The sequence below is a fragment of the Nicotiana sylvestris genome, chromosome 8, assembly GCF_000393655.2.
Source record: "Nicotiana sylvestris chromosome 8, ASM39365v2, whole genome shotgun sequence".
NCBI classification, from domain to species: Eukaryota; Viridiplantae; Streptophyta; class Magnoliopsida; order Solanales; family Solanaceae; genus Nicotiana; species Nicotiana sylvestris.
The window spans coordinates 58361237-58373511 of record NC_091064.1 but is presented as its reverse complement, the minus strand read 5'-3'; the positions used below and the strand labels follow the sequence as shown (position 1 = coordinate 58373511).

Genomic DNA, 12275 nt, shown 5'->3' with positions numbered 1-12275 from the left:
ATAATGATCCAATTATGTATCAATTTTTAAGTACCACGTTTATATGTCTAACATTTCAATGTATGATGATAAACCTGTTTTTCATCAATTCAACACTCTCCAAGTGTCCAAAAACTCACTAACTAGTCTCATACGTATGTAAAATACATCAACTAGCATATGTAGATGATATGAGTGAATAAAACATGTAAAAATGTACGAGCATGCATAGAGGATCACTTGAATGGTCAAGCTTCCACCTTTATTCTCCATAAGTAATCACCTAGGATCCCACATCACAGTCAACCAGAAACCCGCCGGTTTCTCACAACCTGGTGTACTCCATCAAGAGAAAAATATGTGAGGATAACCCTAGGGGGATGGATCCATATCTATATGCTGCACAACAAAAACATCTTGCCATAATAGTAACAATATCATTATATCTACACGATAAAGATCTCGTTCCATTTCCATGTCAATCTGCTCATTATTCACAAATTGCGTGTACATCAGCATGAAAGAAACGTGAAATGGAGACACTAGAGGGATGAATCCATATCTACACGATCAAAGACTCGTGCATTGCACAACAGAAACCTGATGCCACAATAATATCAATATCACCATAATTGCACGGCAAAACCTCGTACTAAAATATTATCACACGTCATAACAACATGACAAAGACCTCTTGACAAAGAAATAACAATATCACAATCATCATACCACAAAGTACACATTCTGAATCAATAGGAATATCACAATATCCACACGATAGAAACCTCGTTCCAAAACAATTACAATATCACAATATCCTCAAAGAAGAAACCTCGTGCCCAATCAATAACAATATCAAAATACCTACATAGCAGAAAACTCGTGTCATAAACTCAGTCCATATCCGAGAACCATATGTAGGAATGCATGAATATGAATAAGAGATAAGCATATACAATGCACAAGGACTGATAAATAACCATGCATGGATGTATACATGTATACAAGGGATGATCCCTATGTAGGATGTAAGCATATATTTACGTATGACCACAGACCCAACAAGTAATACGTTTTCAAAATAATTATCATGCCCAAATAAGCATATACAATGCACAAGGACTGAGAAATAACCATGCATGGATCTATACATGTATACAAGGGATGATCCCTATGTAGCATGTAAGCCTATATGTATGTATGACCACCGACCCAACAAGTAATACGTTTTCCAAATAATTATCATGCCAAAATAAGCATCTAAATCAAATCATGGTCTTTAACGCATGTACGGAAACTTAAGTAGTCATACATCAACTTAAGGCATAAGGCAAGAAAAACAAGTACGGATGTGTGTTTATAATACACATGTGACAACGTTTAAATCAAGTATAACAAAGAACTCAAGAATAGCTCATCATACTCAAAATAAGATACCATTTGCCTTATATTAACTCTAGCATGGTTTATTGTACTCATATAGTTTATCAATTGAGTAAACCATAGAACACCCAACCAAACATGTCATAAAGTAGACTAGAATCTACCCTGGACATGAATACCCATGGCACATGCATATGCGCTCATCACCTTATATATACATCAACCCCGTATGTAGCAAGTATTTTGTTAGGAAACATTCAATCAACCAAAGCTAGGCAAGATACTTACCTCATCCGGACTAGTTTTCAACCTCAAATCATGTCAAAATCTTGTTTTAGCCCCCAATCATGCAAATACAAGCAAAACATCATTTGAAGAAGTCAAACAATGCTATAGGAAGTGATCCCAATAAAAAAGGCTTCAATATTTGATGAATTCTCAAAATATCAACAAAAGACAACCCGAGCACGCGTGCCCGGAATTTGGAACCAATACCAAGTCCCCTTGATCCATTCTATGCCGATTCCAAATATATAATTAGATTCCAAAATTGAGTCTAAATCAGTAGTCAAATCCTCAAAATATGCTCTCTTAAAGTGTAGATAAAAATCTCAAATCCCTTCTCAAAATTCTATGTTTTGGTGTTCATAATTCATGTAAATTCTTGAAACTAAAACTGAGTGAAAATTACCTAACCTAAAGTCTTGTATGAAAATCCCCAAGCAAAATTGCCCCTCTCCAAGTCTAGGGCTCAAAATATGAAAGAAAGGATAAAAATCCCGAAATATAACACTTATAAAATCTGCCAAGGGTCACCCTTCGAGATCGCAATATGGACGCCACAATCGCGATGCACAAATGCGACCAACCATATCTGCTCCACTTTGCGAACGCAAAGCTACATTTGAGAATACTCTAACCAAGCTGCCATACAATTCGAACAGGGGCACACCCTTACAAATGGAAATCACAAAACTCCCAGTGCTCAGTTCCTCTACACGAATGCGAAGACCTTCATGCATAGACACATCGCGAATGCAATGCAACTATCACGACTGCGATGAACAAAGTCCTTTAGACCACTTTTTTTCTTTATGAATGCAACACCTAAATTGTGAATGCGATACGTATCTGACACCATCAAAACCAACAATGCAAACTCAACCGAAGTGATTCGAAACCACCTCGGATTAAACCTGAGTCCCTCACGACCCCGTTCAATCATACCAACAAGTCCAAATACATCATCCAAACTCATCCAACGGCTAAACATAACCACAATTAACATCAAAACCAAGAATTGGAGATCAAAATCCTTCTCTTAACTTCAAACTATCAAACTACATCGAGCGCGTACAAATCATACTTAGACATTTAGGATCACAACCAAACTTTGCACACAAGTAACTGTAATGACTTGGCCGGTCGTTTCGAGTATTATAACCCCATTCCTTATTTACTACTTCTTGTATGTTTATTTTAGTTATGTGAATTGTCGGGGTGGTTGGTTGGGTTTCGAGGATGTTTCAGAGTAAATCAGGACTCTTAGTCCTTAGGTTGGAGGTTTGAGTTGAAAGAGTTGATCGGAGTTTGAATTTTGTATATATAACTTTGTAATGGAGCTTTGATGATTTTAATAGCTTTGTATGGTAATTTTGAACTTAGGAGTATGTCCGTATATTGATTTGGAGGTTCGTAGGTTGTTTTGGGTTGAATTGGCGAAAGTTGGAATGTTGAAGGTTTGGAAGGTTGAGAAGTTTGACCGAGAGTTGACTTTATTGATACTAAGCTCATATTTTGGTTCCGGGAGTTGGAATAGGTCTGTTGTGTCATTTATGACTTGTGTGCAAAATTTGAGGTCAATCGGAGTTGGTTTGGTATGTTTCGGAATTAGTTTTAGAAGTTAGAAGCTCAATAGTTTGTTAGGCTTGAATTGGGTGCAATTCAGTCCCAGTAGTACGGGATTTTAATGATGTGTTTCCAACTGATCTTCCGGGCATGCCGCCTAATAGAGATATTGATTTTGGCATCAATCTGTTGCAGGACACTTAGCCCATTTCTATTCCTCCGTATCGTATGGCTCCTCCTGAGTTGAAGGAGTTGAAGGATCAGTTATAGAAATTGCTTGATAAGGGTTTTAATAGGCCTAGTGTATCATCTTGGGGTGCTCCTGTCTTGTTTGTGAAGAAAAAGGATGGTTCTATACGTATGTGTATTGATTATCGCCAGTTGAACAAAGTTACAGTGAAGAACCGTTATCCTTTGCCTCATATTGATGATCTGTTTGACCAGATTTAGGGCGCACGGGTATTTTATAAGATTGACTAGCGCTCAGGTTACCCTCAGTTGAAGATTCGGGAGCCAGATATCCCGAAGACTGCTTTTAAGACTCGGTATGGTCATTACGAGTTCCTTGTTATGTCATTTGGGCTGACCAATGCCTCAATAGCCTTTATGCATTTGATGCACAGTGTGCTCCGGCCGTATCTTTACTCGTTCATCATTGTCTTTATTGATTATATTTTGGTGTATTCCCAGAGCTAGGAAGATCATGAGCAGCACTAGAAGATAGTGCTTCAGACTCTGAGAGAGAAGAAGTTATATGCTAAGTTCTCAAAATGTGAGTTTTGGTTGGATTTCGTGGCATTCTTAGGCCACATGGTATAGAGTGAGGGTATTCAGGTGGAACCGAAGAAAGTAGAGGCTGTGCAGAGTTGGCCCAGACCATCCTCAACTACCGAGATCCGTAGTTTCCTTAGTTTGGCAGGTTACTACCATTGTTTTGTTGAGGGGTTTTTATTGATTGCAGCCCCTATGACCAGACTGACCCAGAAGGGTGCTCCGTTCCAGTGGACGGAAGAGTTTGAGGAGAGCTTTCAGAAGCTCAAGACAGTTTTGACTACAGCCCCAATTTTGATACTGCCTACAGGTTCGGGGTCTTACACGGACTATTGTGATGCCTCGAGGATTGGCCTTGGAGCGGTTTTGATGCAGGATGGTAGGGTAATTGCCTACGCATCTAGACAATTGAAGGTTCACGAGAAGAATTATCCGGTCCACGACCTTGAGTTAGCTACCATTGTTCACGCCCTGAAGATCTGGCATCATTATTTGTACGGGGTTCCTTGTGAGATTTAAACTGATCATCGGAGCATGCAACACCTATTCAAGCAAAAAGATCTAAACTTGCACCAGAGGAGGTGGTTAGAGTTGCTAGAGGACTATGATATCACTATTTTGTATCACCCGGGCAAGGCCAATATGGTGGCTGATGCCTTGAGTCATCGGGCAGAGAGTTTGGGGAGTTTGGCTTATTTACCTGTATCAGAGAGGCCTATGGCGATGTATGTTCAGGCCTTAGCCAGCCAGTTTGTGAGATTGGATCTTTCAGAGCCCAGTCAGGTTCTAGCTTGCGTGGTTTCTAGGTCTTCCTTATTTGATCGTATCAGGGAGTGTCAGTATGATGACCCTCATTTTCTTGTCTCCAAGGACAAGGTCCAGCACGGTGATGTCAGAGATGTGACTATTGGTGATGATGGGGTGTTGAGGATGCAGGGTCGGATTTGTGTACCCAATGTTGATTGGCTTCAGGAGTTAATTCTGGAGGAGGCCCATAGTTTGCGGTATTCCATTCATCTAGGTGCCGCAAAGATGTATCAGGATTTGAGGTAGTACTATTGGTGGAGGTGGATGAAGAAAGATATAGATGGATTTGTAGCTCTATGCCTCAACTGTCAGCAGGTGAAGTATGAGCACCAGAGACCGGGTGGGTTGCCTCAGCAGATAGAGATTCCGGAGTGAAAGTGGGAGCGGATCACCATGGACTTTGTACTTGGGCTCCCACGTACTTTGAGAAAGTTCGATTCTATCTGGATGATTGTGGATCGGCTGACAAAGTCTGCGCACTTCATTCCTGTGTGTACTACTTATTCGTCGGAGCAGTTGGCGGAGATTTATATCTGGGAGAATATTCGTCTGCATGGTATCCCAATTTCCATCATTTTAGATAGAGGTACTCAATTCACATCATGGTTCTGGAGGGCCGTTTAGCATAAATTGGGTACTCGGGTGGAGTTGGGTACTCGGGTGGAGTTGAGTACAACATTTCACCCTCAGATGGACGGACAGTCCGAGCGCACTATTCAGATTCTTGAAGATATGCTCCGTGCATGTGTGATTGAGTTTGGAGGGTCTTGGGATCAGTTCTTGCCCTTGGCGGAGTTTGCCTACAACAACAACTATCAATCCATCATTTAGATGGCACCGTACGAGGCTTTATATGGTAGACGGTGTAGATTCCCAGTGGGTTAGTTTGAGCCAGGTGAGGTCAGATTATTAGGCACAGAGTTGATTCAAGATGCTTTAGAGAAGGTTAAGGTAATTCAGGATAGACTCTGCACAACCTAGTCTAAATAGAAAAGTTACGCGGACCGGAAGGTTCGTGATGTTTTCTATATGGTTGGAGAGTGGGTGTTGCTTCGGGTTTCGCCTATGAAGGGCGTTATGAGATTTGGGAAGAAAGGGAAGTTGAGTCCGAGGTTTATTGGCCTTTTTGAGATAATGAATCGTGTTAGGGAGGTTGCTTATGAGCTTGCATTACCTCCTAGCTTGGCAGGAGTTTATCCGGTATTTTATGTTTCGATGCTTCGGAGGTATCACGGTGATCTATCACACGTGTTAGATTTCAGTTCAGTACAGTTGGACAATGATCTATCCTATGTTGAGGAGCTAGTGGCAATATTGGACAGGCAGGTTAGAAAGCTCAGGTCAAAGAACATTGCATCTATAAAGGTTCAGTGGCAAGGTCAGCCGGTCGAGGAGGCGACTTGGGAGACCGAGCAGGATATGCGTAGCCGTTACCCTTATCTTTTCACTACTTCAGGTATGCCTCTATACTCGTTCAAGGATCAATGAATCTTTAAGTGTAGGAGGATATGACAACCCGGCCGGTCGTCTTAAGAATTTACGCCCTGATCCCCTATTAACTGCTTTCCCTGTGTGTAATTCTAATATTTTGATTTGCCGAGATGTTTGGTTTGAGTTTCGGAGAGATTTGTGACACTTAGTCCCAAAATGAGAGCTTAAGTGTTGGAAATTTGACCGTAGTTGGAACAACATGAAGATAGCCTCGGAATGGAAATCTGATGGTTCCGTTAGCTTCGTTGGGTGATTTGGGGCTTAGGGGCCTGATCGGATTGTGTTTTAGAGGTCCGTAGCTAATTTAGGCTGGAAATGCCGAAAGTCAAATATTGAAGTTTCTGGTTCTATAGTGAGATTTTGATCCGAGGGCCGGAATGGAATTCCGGAAGTTGGAGTATCTCAGTATTGAATATGACGTGTGTGCAAAATTTTAGGTCATTCGGACGAGGTTTCATAGACTTTTTGATCGAAAGTGTTTTTTTAGAGTTTTTGAAGTTCTTAGGCTTGAATCTGATGCTAAATTGGTGTTTTGATGTTGTTTTGAGCATTACGAAGGTTGGAACAAGTTTGAATGATGTTATGGGATATGTTCTTAGGTTTGGTTGAGGTCCTGGGGGCCTCGGGTGTGTTTCGGATGCTCAACGGGTCATTTTTGGAACTTAGAAAATTGCAGAAAATGTTGCAGCAGTCAGTTGTGGTTTCCTTCTTCGCTTTTGCGAGTGGAGTCTCGCGTTCGCGAAGAGGAGCTGGGGCTGGTGAGGAATTTGTGGTTTGCATTTGCGAAGTGTCTCCCGCGTTCGCGAAGCTGGGAGTTCTATACCTAGGCGTTCACGAGGGGCCTTCCGCGTTCGCGAAGAAGGAATACCTGGGCAGTATTTAAATAGCCATCCGCGACCCTTCTTCATTTTTCCACCATTTATGAACGGGATTTAAACTTTTGAGGGATCCAAAGGGGAATCACTTGGAGGTAACATTTTTGACTTCATAACTCGTTTATATGTGATTAAAGACCTAATTAGTGGTGAAAATTTTGGGAAAAATGGGTAATTAGGGCTTGAGATTAAGAGACCTTAAAATGGGTATTTGAGGGTTGAATTAAACTCCGATTTCAGTATTTTAGTTATGTATAGACTCGTGAGAGTATGAGGATTCTGAAAATGTAAATTTCACCCGATTCCGAGATCTGGGTCTGAGGGGCATTTTGGTCATTTTACCTAATTTTGCGTATTAGCTTAGAATTTAATTGTAGAATCAGTTATTCAAAGTGTTATTTACACTATGCAATTGAATTGAATAGATTTGGGCCATTTGGGGTCGAGTACTCGTGGCAAAGACGTGGTTTCAGTTTGATTTTGAGCTGGTTCGAGGTAAGTGGCTTACCTAACCTTATATGGGGGACCTTCCCTTTAGGATTTGGTATATTTGATAATTGAAATGTCTTGCACGTGAGGTGACGAGTGCGTACTTGAGCTAATTGTTGAAAATTCGGTTTTCTTTAAGTAATTTCAATTGTGTTCCTTTTTTCTGCTTTATACTACTTGCAAATTTAAGCCTGCTGTTAGCTTAGAAAAAGCATATTTAATTGACTTAATTGCTTACTCGCTTAACCTGCCTTAATTGTATTATGTGAAGCATGTTAGGGTAGAATTACCTGTTTTACTTGGTACGAAATTGAGCTTAGATGAGTATTCTTTGTGTTGCTGCTGTGTGTTTTAGTTTGGGACTACAGGACGACATCCCTGGAGATCCCCTGTACGCGTTTATGATTTGAGCTAAGGTGCGGAATACCCAGAGATCCCTGGCATGTATATTGAGGATACCAAGAGATCCCTAGCATATATTGAGGATACCAAGAGATCCTCGGGATACCAAGAGATCCCTAGCATACATTGAGGATACCAAGAGATCCTTGACATATATATTGAGGATACTAAGAGATCCCTAGCATACATTGTGAAGAGTGGTATTTTCTTGTGATTGTTTTTATCTTTGTTCCAGTTATTATATTCCTTATAATCATGTATTAAATTCTTACTATCAGTTTTCAATTGTAATGCTTATCTTATTCTGTTATCTCTATATTTATTTAATCTCAGTAGGGCCATGACCATCCTCATCACTACCCGACTGAGGTTAGGCTTGGTACGTGGTGTACTCATGCCCCTTTTTGTACATGTTCTCATGTGCAGATCCAGGTACCTCTACTCAGACTTATCATCCTTGAGGCGAGGCGATCTTTCGGAGACTTTGAGGTATATCTGTCGCGTCCGCAGACTGAGGAGTCTCTCTCCATTCTCTCTTGTAGTTACAACCCTTCTGTATTTACTTTGTTTAGACATTCTGGAGTTAGAGCACTATGTATTATCCTTAGCTTGTGATTTCATGAGATTCCGGATTTTGGGAAAATTATTACTTTTTTTAGAGTTGATGTTGTGTATGCCGAGCGACACTATTAAACATTGTTTTATCCACTATTTTTGGTTTTTTATTTATTTTCTTCTACAAATTGGTTTATTTTTCGTATTATTAGGCTTACCTAGTCGTAGGGACTAGGTGCCATCACAATGGTTCACGGAGTTCGAGCCGGGGTCGTGATATGTTGGTATCAGAGCTCTAGGTTCATAGGAGTCATGAATCACAAGCCAGTTTATTAGAGTCTCACTGATCGGTATGGAGACGTCTGTGCTTATCTACGAGAGGCTATGTAATTGTTAGGAAAATTCCACTTTATTTGATTTCCTTGTCGTGCGAGATTTTGACATCACAATTCTAAACTTCTATCTTCTATTCTCTCACAGATGGTAAGGACACGCGCTACCCGAGATGATCAGGCACCCGCGCCCCCTACTACAGCCGTCAGAGGCCCGGGGTAGAGGCCGAGAATGCGCACGAGGTGTAGCAAGAGCACCTGCGCAAGCTGCCATCGAGGTACCACTAACAGTTCTAGCTGGAGTTCAGGCACCAGATACGCCTACTGCTACTACTACTCCAGCACTACAGGAGACTCTGACACAGTTCATGAGCATGTACACTACTTTGGCTCAGGCAGGGTTGCTTCCCCTTGCTGTAGCTACATCTCAGGCCGGGGGAGGAGCATAGACTCCTGCCGCCCGCACTCCTGAGCAGCGAGTGCATGTTGAGCAGGTCCCTGAGATTATTCCTGTATAACCTACAGTCTGAGATCAGCCCGAGGACAGCGCCGCGGCTTCCGAGGATGAGTAGCTGAGGCTTGAGAGGTTGAAGAAATACAAGCCTCCTGTATTCAGTGGTCTATCATCGGATGATGCTCTGGGATTTCTATATAAGTGTTACCGCATTCTCTGTACCATGGGTATATAAGGGTCGAGCGGGGTTTCCTTCACTACTTTCTAGCTTCTAGGAGCCGCCTATGAGTGGTGGCACACTTATGAGTTAGACAGTCCGGATGAGGATGCTTCACTGACTTGGACTCATTTTTCAGATATGTTCCTGAGAGAGTATGTTCCTCAGAGCCTCAGGGACGCATGACGCATAGAGTTTGAGCATTTGCGCCAGGGTGCTATGACTATCTCAAAGTATGCTGTCCGTTACACTAGCTTGGCTAGACATGACCCAACCTTGGTTTCTACTGTTCGTGAGAGGGTTCGCGGTTTATTGAGGGCCTTATTCCCAGCATCAGGTCTAGCATGGCTTGTGAGTTGGAGATGGATATTTCTTATCAGTAGGTGGTGAGCATTGCTAGGAGGATTTAGGGTATGCATGCTAGGGAGAGAGAGGAGAGGGAGGCTAAGAGGTCTCGAGAGTCGGGCCATTATTCTAGTGCCCGCGCCCCAGCTGCAGATTGTCATGGTAGGGGTTATACGAGTCACCCTATTCATTCAGCTCTTCCAGCAGCCAGTGGTATTCCAGCTCCTCCTAGACCTCAGGAGCCTTATTATGCACCTTTGGTATATAGTGCGCCTCTTGCGCGGGGTGCTTTCAGAGGTCAGTCCCAGTAGACCTAGCCCAAGCAAGTCACTGCCACCACGTCCTCCTAGAGCTTGTTTTGAGTGTGCTGACACACTCCATGTGGTGAGGGATTGCCCTAGACTTGGGATGATGCACCTCCATAGACTTCTCAGCCACAGCGCGCCCCGCAGAGTTCTCAGTCTATGGTTATAGCGCTAGTTACTACCCCACCTGCTCAGCCAGCCAGAGGTGGAGTTCGGGGAGGTAAAGGTCACCCTAAAGGGGAGGCCAGGCCCGATACTATGCCTTTCATACCCTTACTGTCATCACATGTATTATACTAGTTTGTCATAGAGATACATCGGTTCTATTCGATCCAGGCTCCACTTACTCTTATGTGTCTTTTTATTTTTCTCCGCATTTGGGTGTGCCTCGGGATTCTTTGAGTTCCCCTGTTTCTACTCCTGTGGGAGATTCTCTTGTTGTGGACCGCATTTATCAGTCGTGTTTGGTTGCACTTAGTGGATTTGAGACCAGAGCCGATTTATTGTTGCTCTGGATGGTAGATTTTGATATTATCTTGGGCATGGACTAGTTGTTGCCGCATTATGCTATTGTTGATTGTCACGGACAAACCCTGATGCTGGCTATGCTAGATGTACCGCATGTTGAGTGGAGGGGTACTTTAGATCACACTCCCAGTAGAGTTATTTCTTTCCTTAAGGCTCAACAAATGGTTGAGAAGGGGTGTGACACGTATTTAGCTTATATGAGAGATGTCAGTATTGATACCCCTTCGGTTGATTCAGTCCCAGCAGTACGGGATTTTCTAGATGTGTTTCCAGCTGATCTTCCGGGCATGCCGCCTGATTGCTATATTGATTTTGGCATTGATCTATTGTGGGGCACTCAATCCATTTCTATTCCTCCTTGCCGTATGTCTCCTCCTGAGTTGAAGGAGTTGAAGGATCAGTTACAGGAATTGCTTGATAAGGGTTTTATTCGGCCTAGTGTATCACCTTGGGGTGATCCTATCTTGTTTGTGAAGAAAAAGGATAGTTCTATGTGTATGTGTATTGATTATTGCTAGTTGAACAAGGTTACAGTGAAGAACCGTTATCCTTTGCCTCGTATTGATGATCTGTTTGACCAGCTTCAGGGCGCATGGGTGTTTTCTAAGATTGGCTTGCACTTAGGTTACCATAAGTTGAAGATTCGGGAGCCAGATATCCCAAAAACTGCTTTCAGGACTCGGTATGGTCATTACGAGTTCCTTGTTATGTCATTTGGGCTGACCAATGCCCCAATAGACTTTATGCATTTGATGCACATTGTGTTCCGGTCGTATCTTGACTCAATCATTATTGCCTTTATTGATGATATTTTGGTGTATTCCTGGAGCCGGGAAGATCATGAGCAACACTTGAGGATCGTGCTTCAGATTCTGAGAGAGAAGAAGTTATATGCTAAGTTCTCAAAATGTCAGTTTTGTTTGGATTTTGTGGCATTCTTAGGCCACGTGGTATTGAGTGAGGGTATTCAGGTGGATCCTAAGAAAGTAGAAGGTATTCAGAGTTGGCCCAGATCATCCTCAGTTACCGAGATCCGCAGATTCCTTGGTTTGGCGGGTTACTATCGCCGTTTTGTTGAGGGTTTTCATGTAGCCCCTATGACCAGACTGACCCAGAAGGGTGCTCCGTTCCAGTGGGCGGAAGAGTGTGAGGCGAGCTTTCAGGAGCTCAAGACAGCTTTGACTACAGCCCAAATTTTGATACTTCCTACAGGTTTGGGGTCTTACACGATCTATTGTGATGCCTCAAGGATTGGCCTTGGAGCGGTTTTGATGCAGGACGATAGGGTGATTGCCTACGCGTCCAGACAGTTGAAGGTTCACGAGAAGAATTATCCGGTCCACGACCTTGATTTAGCTGCCATTGTTCATGCCCTGAAGATCTGGCATCATTATTTGAACAAGGTTCCTTGTGAGGTTTATACTGATCATCGGATCTTGCAACACCTGTTCAAGCAAAAGGATCTTAACTTGCGCTAGAGGAGGTGGTTAGAGT

The 12275-nt window shown here is 42.5% G+C and overlaps 1 protein-coding gene across 1 annotated transcript; it reads left to right on the top strand.

Moving 5' to 3' along the window:
* Positions 1-5817: 5817 nt before the first annotated feature.
* On the top strand, positions 5818-6284 carry LOC138875080 (uncharacterized). The gene is made up of 2 exons (XM_070153900.1): positions 5818-6128; positions 6245-6284. Exons 1-2 carry the CDS (start codon positions 5818-5820, stop codon positions 6282-6284), a joined length of 351 nt encoding a protein of 116 aa, XP_070010001.1.
* The last annotated feature ends 5991 nt before the right edge of the window (positions 6285-12275 follow it).

Bases quoted from the DNA above. Each gene is read 5' to 3' on its own strand.
- LOC138875080 (XM_070153900.1), top strand. From the start codon at position 5,818: ATGGTTGGAGAGTGGGTGTTGCTTCGGGTTTCGCCTATGAAGGGCGTT. The intron at 6,129-6,244 runs GTCAAAGAACAT...TCACTACTTCAG, and splicing joins AGGCAGGTTAGAAAGCTCAG to GTATGCCTCTATACTCGTTC.